This window comes from Typopeltis vanoorti, chromosome 16 (genome assembly GCF_054136105.1).
Source record: "Typopeltis vanoorti isolate ZY-2024b chromosome 16, IOZ_Tvanoo_1.0, whole genome shotgun sequence".
Classification (NCBI taxonomy): domain Eukaryota; kingdom Metazoa; phylum Arthropoda; class Arachnida; order Uropygi; family Thelyphonidae; genus Typopeltis; species Typopeltis vanoorti.
Genome location: NC_143564.1, coordinates 73,750,509 through 73,771,354, shown reverse-complemented (window position 1 = coordinate 73,771,354; position 20,846 = coordinate 73,750,509). Strand labels below are relative to the sequence as shown.

The window sequence follows — 20,846 nt, the reverse complement described above, 5'->3', positions numbered from 1 at the left end:
ACACCTACCTTATTTAACCTTCTGTCCTTTGGAATACATTTAGACATTGCTTCTACTAGGTAGTTCTTGAATGTCACCCAAGCAGCATTAACCTCCTTTCCACACAACTTATTCCATGCTAAAGCTTCAAGCTGTCTCCTGAGTTTCCACATATACCCTTTCCTCACAGAAGTTCTTACATGGCTGGCAACCACCCAGGTAATCACTTAATGGTCACTCTCACCAACTGGAGGGAGATTTGACACCTCATTTATAATAAAATCCTCTGATGAAATAATCAAATCCAAGACCTTCAATCCTTATGTGCTGTCTGTTAGATACTGCTTGAGATAGTTGTCCCTCAAGAACTCAAGAAATTAATTTTCTTTACTTCCAATTGCTATCTTATCATCCCAATCTATATTTCCTTAATTAATATCGCCCTTTTCCCATTTGCTTGGCTAAGTTGCTTATACATTTCCTGGTCACTACCCTCCACATTACCAGATCTATAGCAATAACCAACAGTGTGTTCCATTCTGTTCACCTCTAACTCACACCATACTGGCTCAGAACCATTATCACTATTTTTCCCACCTTCCATCTCTACCTTGTATGGGCATAATCCTTTTTCTATCCATGTCTATTTCTTTTTCTATCATTAATAGTACTCCTCCCTTTTTACCCTTTCTATCTTCATGAAAAACAACACGCCTTTCCATCTCTATTCCTGTCAGGATGTCATCCTCATCCAAACATATCTCGCTATTTCCAACAATGTATCCAGTTCATTTCCCTTGTTTCTGATACTTCTAGCATTCATATACAAACATAACAGCTCATTCTTGGATCTTTAACAAGTTTCACTGATAGCACTTATTAGATATAACATCTCCATACTTTCCTCGAGCCATTTCTTTTTCTCCTTACTTGGCCTAGAACCCTCTTCAAATCCTACTGTTTTCCCTACACCCAGGTCATCACTTCCCTTGTTTGTCTACATACGCATCAACCTTTCTCACAGTACTCCCCTGTCCAACCTGAGTCTCCCTGTTTGTCTTGCACACTTGTTCTCTCTCTCATTCCCTACACTCATGCTACCCACTTCTTCATTCATAAACACCACTTCAATCTCTCCTTCCTTACTCTCCTGCTCTTTCACATTGCTTTTTTCTTGCTCATGTTCATTCTCTGTACCCATTACTCTCCCTTGCAGCAGTCTCTCCAAATGACTCACACCAAAACCATTCAAATGCAGTCCATCACTCTTATACTGTTCAGTTCTTCCTTACTCAATCGAAACACATTAACAGTGAACTTCTTATCTCTATCTTTCTGGTAAAAGGAGGCAGTGTTGGGTGTTTGGAATGGTTGGGAAAAATTTGCCAAATCAGCTTTGCAAGAATTTGAAGTAAAAAAAGCCAAGAGGTGTGCTTTTCTGTGGGTGATGCTACAATAGAAACTAGAAGCAATGTTGGACAGAGCTGTTAGTTTTGACAGAAGCCAGAAAGCATGACTCATAATTTTGAATATATTGATAGTTTCTCGCAGTTCTTCTGGACTTTGGTACAAGCAGTAAAGGACGATGAGATTTTGGATGAGAGCCAGTATACTCAATTATGGTATACTCAATTGTTTACTTGTACAACATTGCTGCACCTCTGGAGAAGCAAGCTTAGATAAGATACAGGTATTTAGACTGGAATGGGGAATAAATGTTTCCATACTACCAATAAGAATTACTTTGGTGATACAATCTATGCATATGTTGGGTTGAAAGGCTGAAAGTACTACTTCAGCCATGGAGCACATAAGTTCAGTACATTTTTCCCCATTGGGAAAGCAGTGTACAGTGGCTATGGTTATTCAAGTAAGCATGTGAACAATTTGCTAATGATGTAACATCATCATTAGTAAAGTAAATATCTTAGTCTCTTCCTACTTGATCTGTGCAATTGGGAGAGGAAAGCCAGTTGATGTTGTGAACATTAAATCTCCAAGGAAGATAACTCACTGTTAGGAAAGCTAGAAGAGGGAGGCAAAGAGAAGATAGAAGAGCAAAGAAAAACATTTTTAAAAAAAAAAAGTCATTTGATAGAATGGGGCAGATAAATTTTTATTCAAAATCAAAAATGGAAGAATTTAAGTTGGATACCCTTTGACATGATATATCAGAGTGAACATACACACAGATGCCACCTTTTAAACAAAAGTAGTTTGTAAGTGGAAAAGTTGAGATGAATGATAGTCTTTGAAGAAGTTGCAATTCGAACTTCTGTTAAGAAAAGGAAGTTGATCTAAAGGTGACTTTAGATGAAAATGACCATTATTGAGGTTGGAACTAAGAATATGTATATTTGGAACATTTTGTGAGTTTTGCCATTCACTTCATTCCCATTCTAGTACCATCTCCTATCTAGGAGGTTAACTACGGCTGTTACGACATGTGGTGAGGATCCTATCTCTTCCTCATATTGTCATAAGTATTCATGATTGTAAATCCATGTGTGTGTTCATGGGGCCGGTTTGCTTGTTCTGGGAGGTGAAAACCCCCTACCTCAGTATGAGACTGGCTAAATCACCTTTAGTTGAAAGAGACCAGATAAAGGTTTCTCACGTCATGGACAAGAATTGAACCCATGTCTTTCCAACTAAAGGGCTTCATTTATATCAACTGAAACATTCACCTCATGGACCAAGCATATTCCCTATGCATTGTTTGAGTTCTGGTTTCTATAGTGGGTATTAGTAGCACTTAACAGTGCTTCATCACCATTTTGGCATTTTCTTCCAGTTGTTGATCTAGCTAACAAGCTAGTTCCTGCTGGGCAAAGGTAAGATGTAGATGGGCTTGTACACATAATGGGGGGGTGGGCTTCAAACTTATTCAGTCATGTTTTGAATTTTGATCTTCTCATCATTATGATAGATCACTTTTACCAAGTGAAGGAGGTTTGTTCCATCTCTTCATGTGTATGTGGGCCTTTAGTGGTGGCACCTAACAATTTTTCTGCGGTTAAAGCTATATTTTTCAGAGAACTTGCTAATGTCATCTTATAGCATTGCATCTCTTTGTGGAAAGTTGAGGATGATAGCATTATATTTTTTATTTTCTACCTCTGTCAACTTGTGATTTGTTGATACAGTGAGATTATGAAATGTGCTGTTGTTTTCATTAGAAGCTACATTATTGTCAAGGTGATGATCATGAATTGCTTCTGATGTTCTTTTTATTGATTCAGTTTTGAGATAAAATTGCACCAATAGTGATAAGATGCCATTTCAGACTTTCGGTGTGCTTTGCAAAGTTTAAGAACCGTTTAACTGAAGGAAGGTACAGAGGACAAAAAAATGGCTAGTTTAAGTTGGCAAGAAATTAATATGGGAATTCCTCAATCTTAGTACAGTTAGTATGCATCCATTGACAGCAGACATCACACACTCATAACTGATGTCCACCCTTCTCAGCTTCAGATGATCCTTTTGCACTAATGAGAGCAAAAACTGGGCTTTGTTACTGCTGCTGCTATATTTGCTTCATGCAATAGGCTTAATTGGATCCTAATATATTTGTAATATATCTTGCTCATGGCCTGTATAAAAATAAGAAACCTTTTTTTGAAATATCAAGTACTTATGGATTTGTCTGGAATTCTTCAGTCCCTTAACAAGCACCAATTACTGTATTTTAATTTGGTGTTTGGAGGAATTTACTTTAAAAATGACAATATGAGAGAACACGAGTTTATCAAATCAGCATATTTAGTGCCATCACATGTTAATCCATTACTAATTTTCAATAAATCCCTACTGTTGGACATGTATTTATTAATATGTCATAGGTATTATCAAAGTGATGATTTACTGTAGAGTGCACATAATAATACATACATATATGCTAGTGATTGTCAACATACATTAGTGCCGGGTTTTTTTTTTTTTTTTTTTACTAGAAATAAAGACATTTTCAGCAGTAAGCTGGAAATCAAGTACCAATCAATTTTTAAAATTTTAACCATACTAGAGTAGACAGCAAGCATTGCAAACTTGCTCACTATAACACACTACTGAAAAGTTCCAGCCACTGCAGCAAAGGTACATCACTTTGCTAAAAGAAATTCACTGTGACAAACTATTCACAATAACAAATTATTTCTTTAGTCTCTATAGGTTTGCTATAGCGAAAGTTGACTATCTCAGTCCTTGTTTGACTTTCTGTTCTTCGTGAAAAACTACCCACATGTAGTTCATCTCCAAACACATTAAACCATTTTCTTCCTTCATGCCATCTTCTTGTGTTCCCCACCTTGTTTTTCCCAATGAATCTCACTCTCAGCTTTCAAGAAACCTGTTACTAGATTCCTGCATTCTCCTTATCCACTTGTCCACACATAGCACTGTTGTGATATAGGTTGTGGAACCTCTCATGTGTGGGGTTAATACTTAAAAAAAATATATATATATATCACCAATGTTTAATCAGTTTTTCCATTTGTAATCTAGACCATTCCAGTTTTGACCAAATGGATAACAGCTCTGCTCTCCAATTCTTAGGTAATGAGCTGTTCAAATCTTACTCAGTATTGATATTTGCCATTGTCTTTAGTGGTAGATGACTTTGATTTCTTAGTGAGACCACTACCCTGCATATTGGAAGCCTGAAACTTTTCAGTCTGCTTCAAATGGCTTGAAAAAGTTCCATGTTTATTCTCTAGAGCAGAATTCCTAGATTATCTAACTGTTATTCCACTCACAGTACTAATGTGATATAGGTTTCCATGATTCTCAGCTTATTCAGGTACAGTCCATCCCTGAGATACCATCCCTTTCTTCTAGCAAATTCATGTCTAACATCCATATACATTAAATGTATATGGATGTTATGTATATCTGCCCTATATATATATATAAAATGATAAGCCTTTTTATGTCACGTTTTTTGAAACATTTTGAAACTCAGGGGTTACCCTGAGTGTCGAGTCATCAGAATTCAAGGAGAACCGGCCTAACAGTCCGTAACTCAGGGGGGGTTAGGTACTGGGGGGAGCCCTTTTTTTTTTTTTGAAGACTCAACACTCTGGGGCTACCCTGAGTGTTGAGTCTTCAGAATTCAATGAGAACCGGGCCTACCAGTCCAGAATACAGGGCAGGTGTAGCCTCCAGTATATATATAATATATATATATATATATAGACAGAGAGTCAATTTAAGCATCAGTGAGGGGGGGGGGATGAATCCATTTGATATATCACAGCCATTTTGCAGTTACAATTTCTTCTCAGCCTAATAAAAAGTTAAGTGATAATCCAAATAATTCAATTGTTTTACTCGCATGCTGTAATTACTGACAAAATTTTATTCTGTCTTACTGAAGAAACTGTAGTAACTTATCAAAATTCTGAACCATATGCTCTCTTCATAATCAAATGTGTTTTCACAATGAATATTTTCTAGGAAATAAATTACAGCTCTAAATGTGCATGCACGTGCACACACACACACACACACACACACACACACATGCATACAAAAATCCATTATTTTATCGCATGAAGCATCCATATCCACAGTTATCATTCCAAGAATAGAATGATTCCACAATCCAAAACTTTAGGAAACTGGGCATCTTTAATTCACAAATTCTCAAATGAATATCCTTGAAATTATCAGTAGGCCACAATTAAAATACAGGAATGAAAGGCATTTTGCTGTTTTTCAGTATGGTTGGCAGCATGAAATTTTTCTCTCCATCTTAAGGTTCAAGGATTCTACACTTTAATCTTTGCTGTCCAAATCATTGAAGTTCTGTATGTGGCTTTACTTTACATGGCAGTCTGTATTACAGATACAGTAATCTACCATTTATCTGACCCTTCAGTTGTCTGAATGATCTTAGATAATTAAAGTACTATACATGGTGCTACACAGAAGTTGGTTGACATGCAAGGATCTTTGTTTTGAAGGTAAGATAAACAGTAGATATATAAGAATTTATATATTATAAGAATGGAGTGTATGTACCATAAGTTTTGCATACTGGGAACCTGGCAAACATGCTGTGAATAGAGACAAAGAAATGCAGTCTCCACCTTTAAAAAATCATTTGCACAACTTAAATACTAACCAACCAAAAAATAAAAAATGTGTTAGTAAATCATACTCGCATTCAAACTGTTTGAAAAAAAAAAAGAAAGAGAGAAAAATAAAAACAGTACACGATTTCAAGAAATATCCAGCTTCTTCTAACACCTACTTTTTTTTATTAAATAATTGGATCTGTGCATGTTTGAATTTTGCCTATGCGATCATAGACAAACTTCAAACATAGCATGTGATCCTCATGCTGAAAGGATATAGTTTTAAATGCTCATCCCTTGCAAACTTTCATCCAGTAATGCAGACAACATATCAGTTACTTAATGTACTTACAGTTAGAAAACGTCACAAATAACTAACCGATACAAATAACTAAACATATAAGAACTATGTTAAAAATGAATAACAGTTTAATATATGTAAAAAAAAAAAAAAAAAAAAAAAAAAAATATCACCTCTAATATTTAATTGCTTTACGAGAACCATTATTCATTTTTGCAAGTTGTATGCCAGTATCTTTAACATGCCAATATCTTTCAAATGATGACAGTGAAAATATAATATTTCATCTATGTTATTCAGTAAGAATCAAGTGATTTATTATCTAATGAGATGGGGGATACTTATTTTTCATATCAGAATTTTTCATTTCTTTTTTTTTAATAAATCTTTAATGATATTTAAATATTATAGGATAATCAGAAAGATCTGGAAAGTGCTACAGAAACATTGTCAGAATACCTTGAAAGGGAAATTACACAGGAAAATATACATGACATGAAACAGAAAGTTCAAGAGAAATGCAGGTATGCAAAAAAAATTTATTTTTAAAAAACATTCGTATAATATAGTCTCAAAAAAAAAAAAAAAAAAACTTGTGGAGAATTACCAACTCAGAAATCCACATGAGTTGCCATTTTATTGACTACCATAACCAGGTATAAAACACTTTTCTGAACATCTCTTTTTTGCCACGTGGAAGGAACCAGCTTAGTGGAGAACCCTAGAACAAGTAAAATATTTCAGCTCTTTAGGCACAATTTATAGTAAAGATGGCAAATTAAATTTGCAAATAGATAATAGAATAAGCAAAGTTGGTATGATTTGAAGTCAGCAGAATAAATTTACATGAAATAAGAGAGAAATTAGCCAAAATTCTCAACTAGCACTACACAAAGCATTGTTTGATCTGCTTTTTATTTAATCTGAAAGATAGAAATAATTGATCCAAGACTTGAGATACGAAACTTCTGTGGAAACTAAAGAAGTGAACTGATGGCATCAATGGTGGAATCATTAAAAATTAAAATATTTGAAAGGAACTTGACATTATTAACACTAATAGCTTGTGAGCAAGAGTTAATTTAAGGATGGATATAGTCACTTAACTAGGTTGGAAGAGAAAAGATTACTAGAACAGGTGTTTAATGCTAGCATGACTAGAAAAATACCGAGAGGAAGACCAAAATCTTAAATGGATTGATTCATTTAATAGTGCAGTAATAATATTGATGCACTACTAACTGCATCGTAATATTGGATATGGACAATTTTCTTCCAAATGAATGGATTTGTCCAACCATTTGCCATCAGTCATGATCTGGCAATAATACTAGAATACTGGATAATTCTCATCATTCTTTTAATGCCTTGAATCTTTTCTTAACCAGCCTCCTTCCAAATACATTCTAGATGTTGGCTCACCTCTTGGCTGCTCCAACCATAACCTTCTTTACATTTCCTTTTTCTGTGAATAGACCTCGTAGCAAATTTCAGCCTTGTAGTTCATGACACTACAGTAGTACCATTTGGGATGGCCTCTGGGATTTATGTGCTTATATTCCATGGTCTGATTACTGTTTGTTTCAGCTCTCCTAATCCAAACACCTACTTCAACCACATAACTGAAATAATCATTACTGGAATGTGGGTCTTCATTCCTCTCTTTCCAGCAAGTGTGCCAAATTAGTCGTATTCAGTTAGATTTATTGTCCAAGTCAGAAAACTAATATTATACTCTGCCTACTACAGCCTGCCCGTATGAAAATCATCAAATTCAAAAAACAGACTTCTTAATGACTAATGCAAAATGCTTGCCTTCTGCTTAAATTGTAGTTGAGCCTTCTGATCTATCTCTAAAGTTGAAAGGCATAACTTCTGCTCTTTCTTTAGTCTATCTTTCTCATATCCTAGGGTACCATAGCGACATCATCCAATGATAATGCTGACCTCTTTGCAGCAGGCTTTTCTTCTAACTATTGTATAGATGATCAAACCAATTCTCCTCCCATTATACCACAAACTACTCATAGAATGCCTCCTCTGATCTTTCATCAGAAGAATCAGAAAAATCTTCAGTAGATTTGATATTCATAAGTCCTTTCATTTAGATAGTATGCTACCAAATGTGCTAAACATCCTGGCTCCAGAATTAATTCCCTTCCTGTATTTCTTTACAAGCTCTCATACATATGTCATCTATCCAGAAGCATAGTAACAAGCCTTTATCCAATATCTTCCTATTGACAATTCCTGTCCTTGAAAAGAGAGATTGAAGTCGGCCATGAAACTATCATCACATCAGTACTCTGAAAAGTAATGGAGATTGTTAACAGCCAGCTTCTTCACGACCTGGGGACCCATTAGTTAATTAGTATTACTAGTTAACTGAGTTTTAAATATTGTCCTTGTCCACAAGTAGTGCATCCAGAATTAAATTAGGACACATGCTCACAGTAAAGAAGTTTAATTAAAGGTCTTCTTCTTCCCTTCACGTATTAGGCCTAGTGGCCTGTTACAGAGCTGTCCTTAGCTCTTCTAAGCCGTACCTGTCCCGAGGATAAGGTGGCTAGTCCTATGACTGTAGCCTGTGTGTTCATGGGGCCGGTTTGCCTGCTTGTGGAATGAAAAACCACAGATAAACTGTGGAGAAAAACCCTGCTGTCCATGCCCAAGACTGACTCACTTGGCTATGGCTGAGAAAGATCCTTAAGCTCCTCACTTTGGCGATGGGAATCGAACCTAGGATACTCCTTTCCCAGGCATATGGTTGTGAAGCTCATAGCCACTCGGCTAACCACATGGACTAATTAGAGGTAAAAATAATATACATAAATATTTTGGTTTCAGTTTCTTTAACCATTATCAGTAGGAAAGAATAACAGACAATTCAAAAACAGTAATGTAAGCACATGGAGTATGGAATCTTTCTCTGTGTTGTTGCATGCCCTTTAATTTACTGTTAGAGTAGTAGTATCTCATATATACATAAATATACAAAAAAAATAATAAATACAATTTTTAATGACAATTTCTCTTATTTATGGCATAGAAAGTCCATTATTGAGGTTCAGAGGGTAATGAAAAATTTCAGTATTCTCTTTGAAAAGAGGTTCCAATCTGTTGTGCAGATGCTCAAGATGGTGCCAAAGAATCCTGTGGCTAGTGATCAGTTCCATGTTCTACAAGGCCAGATTTATGACCCTTACTTAGTTCAGTATAGGATTCATGATTCTAAGCTTCTACTTAGAAACACCTACAGATCTGAACATCTTTTCAAAGAAAAAGGTTATTATTTGTTGTAAATAATAAAATTATTGGGTGTGTGTATAGTATCTTAAGATTTTAATCTAGCACTCTTACGACTACACAGAGAAAGATATCTCTTCAGGTGCATACGTTGTTTTTTGAATTTTCTGTTATTCTTTCACATTGATAATGGTTAAGAAACTTGACCTTAACCATCTAACTGGCCATTATAGATAAAATACGCATCCTCATAGGCTTTGTATCCATCATATATTTCAATGTATTATCAATGGTATTATAATTTTAATATGCACTTTGCATCCATGATAACTTTGACATCTTGGCCAGTAGTGTGGTTAAATATATAAATCTAATGAATATTAAATCCAGCATTATTTCATAGCCGAATGTAGAAACTATGAAAGTTTCACACAAAATTTGACCAGCGAGCTTACAGGAATACCCTCGCCGGCATTTACGAGTGGCCCTAGCGCAGACCATATAGAAGACATGATTGCTTGCCCAAGCGTCCATATATTTGCCTTTTATTGGTCCATTTTGGTCCTGGCCTGACAGCTGTTTCGAACTGGTTGGTTCTCCTCAAAGACCAGGCAGAAACCTTAAGGGAGCAAAAACTCTTTTTCGGTACTAAGGAACTTGAAGTGTCAGAGAGGTATATTTTTTGTAAGTGAACTTGAAGTGCCACTGTGTAAAGTATTTATTAAAATAAAGAGCCAAAAGTGCCTGGTATCTTTGGAGAAACCAACCAGTTCGAAACAACTCTCAGGCCAGTGAAACCTTATCAAAATGGACCAATAAAAGTCGAATATATGGACACTAGAGTAACTCGTAAATGCCGGCGAGTGTATTCCCGTAAGCTCTCTGGTCAAATTTTGCATGAAATTTTCTTAGTTTCTACATTTGGCTCTGAAATAATGCTGGATTTAATATCCACTTGATTTATATAATTTTGCATTGCCTAAATGAAGCCTTTGGACTCTTTATTTTAGTTAACCTTAAATAATTTTTATCTTTAATTAAACTTCTTTATTGTTAATACATGTTCTCATTCTAATGGATTTTAAATAGTTATCACTCCATAGAATGGTGCATTCAGAACGTTCCAAAGAATTCTTGATAGCACTTTACTTAATGAGCCTGTGTAGCTCAGTGGATGTGGCGTTTGCACACCACAGCGCTTGACCGCATGAAGGAAGACTTGCTTTCGAATCTAGTCAGCAACTATAGGAAATTTTTCTAAGCCTTTTTTCGACCGGTTCCCGAGTTAGTCGATCTCTGGCACCAGCAAGCGGGTTTTTTCTCCCGGAAATGCAAGAAAATCGACCGTAGAGCCCACATTATTTCAGACATTAAAATGTATTGTGTTAGGGACCACAAGATGGCAGCACTTGTTGACCAGTCTCTCTTCACTGCATGCTGCTTAATTAGTGATAGCCTTTGGCCAGCTATCTCTGATTGGGTACCAGTGGAGATTGAACTGCCCACTCAGTCTCCAAAAGAGTTAGATAAGCCTAAAAACGGCCTTGCCTACTCCCTATATGGGAATAAAAAGACGTTAGCTAAGCTGATAGCTGACTTTACTTATAGATATCTCTCTCTCTCTCTCTCTCTCTCTCTTCTTCTTCTTCTTCTTCTTCTTCCAATCACTTTCTCATAGACTTAAGTTTCTGTGCTCCACCACACTGGCCACTATCATTTCTCTGCTCTTCTCTAATCATGGAAGAACAAAATTAGCACCAGTCAACTTCCTTACACTATTCGTTGCTAGACTTATCAGATCAATTTCTCATTTTCTTTTTTATTCCATCTGTTCTTTGGAAAAGCCTTATCCATTCTCCGAATACATCACCTAAGCCCTCAAGAAACACATTAAGGATTCCTTCTTTCTCTATAATCACTGCTCTTATATATTTTTTGATTGCTCACTTGTTTGGAATTGATATTAAACTATCATTCAGAAGAATTTGATTATGATAATGCAGTTGTCTTGAGCCAAAGAGAAAATCAAACTTCTTGAATGCTGCAGAGACAGTATAACAAAAAATTGGAAATTACAGTTATCTCAATAATAGAAATCTCATCTTGTCCAGAGATTAGTTTTTTTTTTATCAGAAGTAACATTTGAAAGAAAAGGTTTTCAAAAAATAAGACAGGATCCCATTTTAATAGTAAGATTATTTAGAACCTGTTGAAGAATTGATAGAGATTATAATTTACAGTTATAGAAGTTGATATTCTGGAAGTTAAAGTTATTTGTATGGTATAAGCATTGTCAATTGAGAAAGAGGCATATAGTGTACAGTCATCAGCAAAACAGGACTGGTTTTATATTGTTGTTGTCTTGCCATTTGAAGAGTCTTAGATGTTTCCATATGCTCCTTGAACTGCTTTGGCTATGTCTATGACTTTGTTTGTATAGAGCTGTTGTTCAGGATTAGGATCTATTTCTTGCAAGGCTGTAATTGCTGGACAGGTAAAGATGTGAGTGGGTTCAGTTCAGTATTGATCTTCATTCCTCTATAATGTCCTGTTCGTAGTCTTGCTATCATGGTTGAGGTCTTTCTGTCAGCATTGATTTCGGGAATTTGTTGTATCACTGATTTCAGTGGAATTAGTTTAGCTTTTGCTAGTGCTTTATCATCAACAAGAGTTATCATGTGAGTTTCTTGGTTGAGTTCTCTGGCCTCTTTTGCTAATTTATCAGCTGCTTCATTGTAATCAATGCTTACATGAGCATGAATCCATTGTAAAATGCAACTTTTCCCTAAACACTTTAGTTGATTTAAGAGTTTATGGGTGTATTGTGTGAGCCTGGTATTGCCATTTTTGATTGCCTTCATAGCTGATCTTGAGTCACTGTAAATTATAATTCCCTCAGATTGTTGAGATGATGATAATTTTAAGTAGGCTTCTAGTGCTTTATTTATTGTGTAAAGTTTGCTGGTAAAATTGGAAGTGATTCTCCCAGATCATCCAACTTTTATTGAAAGTTTTTCACCTTTAGGGAGTAGAAGGAAAACACCAGCTCCTCCGTTAATCATATTGGTGTCTGACGATCCATCGGTATAACAAATAACCTGTTTGGAAGATGAAAGAAGGTTAATAGTATTTAGGCCTTTTTCTTTGAGCATTTCTTTTGATTCTTTTTTGTAGAGTTTGATAAGGTTTAAATTTATGGAGGTGTTTGAAGATAAAGGATTGGAAAATAGAGGTTCTTTGTTTATGTGGGCATTTAGCTGATCAAGACCCATTTCCTTCCTGATAGTGTCATCATATTGTAAAGTTGATGATCTGTGAAGTCTGCATTTTTGATTCCAATGTTCATAAGTTTTTAGGGAGATATGATCACTTTGGTAGCTTCTGATATTATTTATGAATTTTATGGTGGCAAATTTTCATCTATCCTCCAGCAGGTCAAGCCCACATTCCTGTTGGGCTCTGATGTTGTTAGTGGATGAGACTGCACCAATGATAATCTTGGATGCTTTTGCTTGTATTTTGTCTAATTTGTCCTTTACCGATTAGGCCAAAGATAGGTGCTGCATATTCCATTATTGACCTTATTAGTGTAGTGTAAGTAGTTTTGAGGATTTTTGGCTTTGCGCCCAAATTTGTTCCACAAAGCCTTTTCAGTATGTTTAATTTTTTTAGAACTCTGTTGGAAGTGGTAGAGATGTGTTGTGCAAAACATAATTCCTGATCAAGCGTAATACCGAGGTATTTTGGATTTGTGACTTTTTCAGTTAGCTTGTTGTTGATCATGACTTTGGGATTGTAGGAATGTCTATTTTTCCTGTCTGTACTAAAGGTGCTTAGTTTTGTTTTGTCTGGGTTGATTTTGAATTTAAGTTCATCTGACCATTTTTCTATTTGTTTCTAAACAAATCATGGATTTGTTTAGAATCTCCTCTGATTCTTTGAATTTTAGCACTAGTGTGCCAGATGGCTATATCATCTGCATAGCAAGCTACTTTTGTGTCTTCTGTAAGGTAGGGATGAATGTTATTGACATATAAAAGGAATAGTAAGGGACTAAGTACTGAGCCCAGTTTCTTTGCTCTCTTGATATTGCTTCATTGATTCTGACTTTGATCTTTCTTCCTCTAATGAAATTAGCAATCCAGATTAAAGCATTTCCTCTAATTCCAATATCATGTACTGTTTGTATTAATTTTTTGATCCAAACAGGATTTAACAGGATTGAAAGCAGTAGTCATATCAAGGAATATGGCAGTTGTCTTTTTTTTTTTGGTTTTTCCTGAAATGAGTCTGTTATTTATATTGAAAATTATATTTGGTCTTTATTAACTATAATTAACACAAAATAGATATTTGGATTATAAGACCATAGGTTTAATACACATATTACAAATAAGTTGACTAGTTTCGCTAGCAAAACTGACTAGCTTTGTCAAGACTAAACGGTGAAAAAAACTAATAAATGCAAAAAAAAACAGAGGAATGCAGTAACGGTTTACAACGGTTAGACAACAAAATTGGAAGGCACCACGTGACATGGTATATGTGAAGCAAGATACTTCAGTCATTATTATAAATATGCGTTACATAGTTTTTGGCATACTATAGTTCTGCTAAAATGAGTTAATAAGATTTTTCCATATATCCTTTAATATTACTCCTTGATTTCTATTAAGGTTGTTTCATGTTTGTAGGACCACTGCAGCTTCTTTAAATATTCGACATCTGTAATCTTCTTCCATATATGGCATTGAGCTGTTATCCCAATCTATAGTGTGGTTTGAAGTTGAGAAGTGATGCGCCAAACCTGAGATGTCTGTTCTGTTATGATTAGCATCTCCGACATGTTCCTTCTTTCTAATTTCTAAGCTTCTTGAAGTTTGGCCTATGTAGGATAGTCCACATGTACAAGGTATGCTGTAAACACCTACATATTTTGAAAAAAGGTTCACTGTCTTTAGGGGATCTTAAAAACTGTCTAGTGGTAGTGGTCGGTTTAAACATCACTCTGATGTTATAAGGCTTTAAAATTCTAGCTATTTTATTGGAGACTAAACCAACATAGGGTATGACAATGGTTGATAACAATGGTATGTCTTATAAGGCAAAAAATACTGTAATTATTTACAAGCCAACATTTTGCTATCTTAAATTAGCATATCAGAGGCAATTTAACACCACATGCTTGTTGAAGACACAAACCAAAATGATCTGGATAACAAGGACAGTCACTTGCTTGGAAGAAGAGAGTGGTGCTCTTTGTCGCGATTCCTGTTGTCATGGGATTTGTGAAGTAACTTTGCTTTCTTCCATCTTATGACGTTGCCTTTCTCTAAGGCATGTTGAGATAGTCTGCTTTTTTTTTCTCCATTCTGGATGTATTTTTTTATGTTATTTTGTCCTGACCAAAGTAGTTTGTCTGTCTGAAGTATTCGGTTCCATATTGCAGGGGATGCTGTAGACATTTGGAAAGGAGAGAGGATCTAGGCAATCCTTGATTTGTCTTAGTCAGTAGATTCTTTGTTTAGAAGTTTGCATACTGTTCTGATTCTGTGTTGTTTCAGGAGGGACCCAGTTGATCTGTTGTTCCTTTAATGTAGGATAAAGATATAGTTTTTCATTACATTGATCTACATTGTTGTGTAAACTGTATGTGATTGCTGACGTAAGAGAGGATGTGAAGAATCATTCCTTAATTTCTATTTAGTGTGCCTTTTGATTGAATAACCTCAAAGGATTCCTTGAACAACCTGTCAAAGTAAATCTCTTCTAAGTAGGGCTTGGAGGATGCTTGCCAATTTATCATGTGATTTTCTTGAGGATATGCACTACAAGTCTGCGTTTTTCTTCCCTTTTGTTTTTAGTGTCACCTGTATGTTCTTTATTACAGATTTCAAAACTTCTCCCGGTCTGACCTACATATATCTTTCCACAAGAACACAGAATCTTGTATGTACCCGGATGTTTATAAAATGGAGTTTGTAACAATGAACACTTTTGTGTTAAAGAGTGCGTAGAAAGCTTCAGAAGGTGTTGACTGGTTTGGAGGCTGTTCAGATGTTGACTGCCTTTAATGTTTTGGCTAATAACTAGATTGATTAATTAGATATTAACTGCTGTTGGAAAACGTTTAATTTTTGTCAGTTTTTATTTATGCTAAACAAGCTCCTGTTGATGCTGTTGGCCATATAGACAGCAAAACATGTATAGGAAATACGTCTAGTGTGTGTGTGTGTGTGTGTGTGTGTGTGTGTGTGTGTGTGTGTGTGTGTGTGTGTGTGTGTATAAAACGTAGGATTAAATAGGTTTGTAAGGTGGAAATGTGTTGTTCTTTTTAAGGAGTTTTTGTTGACAGATACAAATAGTCTACAGTGATCTCTTTTCTCACCAGACATTTGTCAGGTAAGCTCAACCATATTGTAATCACCGGCTAAAGAAGCCACACTTTCTTAGCTATCATCGTAAAATTACAGATAAAAAGTACAGGATATTATGATACTAATACATGAAAAAGTTACATTACTCACTTCCTATCAACAATTTTCTTCCAAATTAATCTGTTATCTGTCAAGAATCCAATCTTTTCAGATTTTTTATTTCTTGCTTCTATGGCACTTTTAACTGTATCAGTCCATCCAGATCTTTGTATTCCTGTGGGTCTTTTTCCTGTCATCCTGAAAAAAACTTGCATTGCTAATTTTTCTTGTTCTATTCTGTTTAAGTGGCCATACCACCTGAGATTAGCTCTGCTTACAATTTCAAGTTCTTTCCTATTATCCTCATTTTAATATGATACTGCCATTGATGCCATCTCTTCACTCTCCTAATCCTTCTCAGAACTGTCATGTGTGCTGTCTCCAGTCTTCAGTCAAGTGTTTTATTTCTAACCCAGCTCTCAGATCCTTAAGTTAAAATTGGTTTGAACACTGTCTGTACACAGCTACTTAGTGTTTTTGACTAATTTCTCTTCTATTCCATATGAATTTATTCATTTGACTTCCTACCATACCAGCTTTCCTAATTCTTCTATTTCCATATTTAATCTGATCTTCACTAAATATTGTTCACTTCATTCAGAAGGCAGCTGAAGTTTTCTATTTTCCAATTCCAATTTCTCCTGCCAATTTTCATAGTTTTGGTCTTTTTATTGCTGATTTTTATACTAAATTTATTACAGCAGTTATTTACTTGGTCAGGGAATCCTGCAGACTTGTACTGGATTTATTTAGAAGTCTGATATCATCTACATAAAAATAAAAGCTGAGATAAATATCTGCAATTATGATCTATATAGATGATAAATAACAATGGAAATAATGTACACCCTTCTTTCACACTTGATTTAACATCAAACCATCTTCCTATACCTCCCTCAGTTCTAACTATTGACTTATATCTTGAATATATACCAAGTATTCTTGATATAATATCCCATTTACACTATATAACTGTAGTTTTTTGAACAGCTTTCCTCTTGGCACCTTGTTATTTGTCTTTTCCAGCTTTACAAAACTTAAATACAGATCCTTGTTATATTCCCATGATTTCTCAACTATTTGTCTTAAACTGAAAGTATCCTGACTATCTCTGTTTGGCTTAAATCCACCTTGTTCTTCTCCGAACATCACTTCCATGATCTCCTTAGCCATTTCTCAAGTATACTTGCATAAATCTTATCAGGAACACTTAGTAAAGGACATTCCTCTGTAATTCTTACATTGAGTTTTATTTCCCTTGTTATAGATGGATACTGTAATCTCTACTCCCATCATCTGGAACTCAACTGTCTGACCAGGCCTTCAGAAATGTAGCCACTGTATAACTTTTTGCCTCCACATTTCAGCATTTTTGGTCAAATATGACATACTCTCACTGCCTTTCCACATTTCAGGTTTTTGATGGCTTTTTTCACTTCAACTATTGATATGTATTCCTGTTGAGTATTTACTACCATCATACTGTCATTGCTCGTTTCATTTAGCAGTCTTTCAAAGTAAATACTCTAGACATCTAAAATATCATTTATTTTCAGTTTTCATGTCACCTTTATCATCTCTGCTTTTTCAGTAGCTTCCAGAATATTTTTCATTAAAACACTTTCCTGGTATTTATTTTCTCTGTTCTTACCAAAGTCTTCTCGTGACTTAGCTAGTTTTACACAGTAGTTTACTTTCCCACATTTTTCTCTGTATTCTCTAAGATTGCATATTGACTTACTTGCCAGAAAATTTCAGTATGCTTTCTTGTTTTTTGTGACTGCCTCTGTAATTCCCCTGACTCCACCATGGAATTCTGACATCCTTGCAAACAACCTCACCACTGCGTTTCAAACAGTTGGGTCTTGTTTTCAAACTGTTTCATTGTCTTGAATACTGTTTGTGTATTTGAGTCCAGAGTTCATCCCTGAAAGGTCCACTTTGATTTGCTTTAAAACTTCCTTACACACTCTTCTTTTCAATATAAAATTCAATTTTATCTGGCTCAACACTAACTGGTTATCACTTCCAGTTTCAAATCCTTCATGTTGTCTTGTGTCTTGAACCCAGTGGGAAAACATTGCTATCAACAATATCATAGTCAGTGAGACCTTTCTTATTTCTTGCATCTTCTCTCTGTGTGAATTTGTTCACATTTTTATGTCAGAGCATGGTGTTAATGATAACTAGTCCACATCCTGAAAAGAAATCCTGTTGGTACTTACCATTATTTTAGCTTTGCTCTGTATGTCTTTATATTCCTCTATATCTAGTAATCATTTCATATTCTGCTGTTTAGATCTACAACAAGGACAGACTTTTACTTTTTTCATTATGTCTACTGCCTTGTCTTATGCCTCAAAAGGAGAGGAAATAATTAGACTTAAAACCTAAATCAAGAGGAGGGGTAATCTCTATGGATGCTAACTGTTAACCTTAGTTATTGTGCAGGATATCTAATTATGGTTTTATGTATCTCAAAACTTTTAGAGATCCATATTTATTTAGGTCCTTCTGTACGACCATAGGCATAAATTAGTCTCATTGTCCAGTTCCCATTCTGTTATATGCTCACTTCACTCTACTTGATATTGCCTGCCATTCACGATTATCTTCATATTTAGTGTTGAATACTATAGCTATTCCTTCTTTTCTTTGATTGTTATTGCTTGAATATAACATGTTGTATTTATTTTTTAGAAAGATCTCATCTGTTTTTTCTTTTTGTTTTGGTAACACGTTATATTGATCTGCTACTTATCTAATTCTTCTGCTAGTTCCATTTCTTTTCCATTGGTATGTCTTATGTTGTTGATGGTCCCAGTCTTGAACTCTGTTGATAAGTTATGATTTGTTCCAGTAGCTGACTTTTTACTACTTGTCCTAGTTTCCGAACGAAAACAACAGGAACCTTGTTTAAGTGGGTGACATTCCAGCTAACATGAAATTCTTTCATGTTGTACCATCATTTTGTATTTGTGCTTAAAATAATAAGAAATAATTTGGTCTACTTAATTGCAAATTGCCAGCCCTTCATCTTTCAATCAGTATCCAGGTAGATACTTAAAAGGATGCTCCACAAGAAGGTGAGATTGGACATTAGGTCAGAAGCTGTTTGGTTCTCTCCATTACTTAAAAGCTGCGTGGAGGTCTCCTCTCAGATATTTAGCTTTGTCTCTTAGCACTTTCTTAGCCAGTGACTACAGTTCCAACATACTAATTAGCAGATTCTCTCCACCAGCATATACAGATCCACAAGTCTAGCAAACCATGCTCTGGACACTGACCACAGAATCAAATATGAAAAAAATTGCTTTGCTTCATTTGCTACAAGTACAAACAAGAGAGATATTTTGCAATCAGCATGTCTTTTTAAAAAATCAATACAACCTATAAATATGGATCTATAAAATATTCTGAGATACATAAAACCATAATTAGATGTCCTGCACAATAACCAAGGTTACCAGTTAGCATCCACAGACATTACCCCTCCTCTTGATTTAAGTTTTAAGTCTAATTATCTCCATTTCCTTTGTGTTTTCTCTGTACATGTTATAGTTTTATATTGCATTCTAATATCATTGTTATGCAAAATATTGGCATCACTAAATGAACATTCATTAACACAAAAGATATAGATAGACTGAGAATCTTTGAAAGGAATATGTTAAGGAAAATATATGAACCAGTAAAAGAAGAAAATGGAATATGGAGAATTAGAACAAATAATGAATTTGAACAATTAATTAATGGTAAAGGTATAGTAAGATATATAAAGGCACAAAGAATAGTGTGGTTGGAGCATATAGAAAGAATGAGAAAAAATAGAGGAGTTTAAAAAATATTTGAATGGAAACCATTAGGACAAAGGAAGAAAGGTAGACTGAGAAGAAGATGGATGGATGGATTGATGATGTACATAAAGATCTTACAACTCTCAAAATTAAGAATTGAAAGAATATTGCACAGAAAAGAAAAGAATGGCTAAAAATTGTTTTGCAAGTTAAAACTCATAAAAAGTTGTAAAGCTAGAAGAAGAAATAAACATTTAATTTTATTCCTGTGTACTGCATTCTGTTTCCATAATACAGTTACCATGAACGATCTAAATTATTGTTATTATTATTATTACCCAAGACCTCATGGAGTCAAATACTCATCTGGGAGGTCATTTTAATACACACACAGCTCATCATACCGTGCTTTGAACACATTCAAACTCCCTGCAGACACCACACTCTCAGGCAAGGCATTCCAATCATTTACAACTCTGCACGAAAAAAACTTGCCTCTTACTCCCCTACTCACACCTTCTTTATACAGTTTCCAGGGATGACCTCTGGTTCTCCCCTGATCTCCCACTATTTTCTGTAGAACTTCTCCAGCATTGATCCTATAACAACCCCTTACCCACTTGTAGGTCTCTATCATATCTCCCTCTCTTCCTCCTGTCCACCAGACTGCAAATTGCATCTCCTCAATCTTTCCTCATACTCGACATTCCAGAGGTCAGAAACTACCTTAGTCAATCGCCTTTGGACCCTTTTCAACATTTCTTCATCCTTCTGAAAACCAGATGACCAAATCTGTGCACAATAGTCCATGTGTTGCCTAATCAAAGCCTTATACAATGGAACAAGAATCTCCCTACTTCTACAAGTCAGTGTTCTCCACATCATTCCCAGAAGCCTTTGTGTTGTGTTCACAATTTTGGCTATGTACCCCTGTCCACCCTGAGCCTCCCCGTTTCCCTGGTCCTCTTGC

At 35.3% G+C, this 20,846-nt stretch overlaps 1 protein-coding gene across 1 annotated transcript in view; it reads left to right on the top strand.

Annotated features, from left to right (window-relative positions):
• LOC150098132 (E3 ubiquitin-protein ligase arih1-like) overlaps window positions 1–20,846 on the top strand; it is a 214,068-nt gene that overhangs the window by 171,796 nt on the left and 21,426 nt on the right. The window contains exon 13 of the mRNA XM_090406578.1: window positions 6,769–6,881. Within this exon, the coding sequence (XP_090262704.1) occupies window positions 6,769–6,881 (113 nt within the window). The remainder of the gene's footprint in view (window positions 1–6,768; window positions 6,882–20,846) is intronic.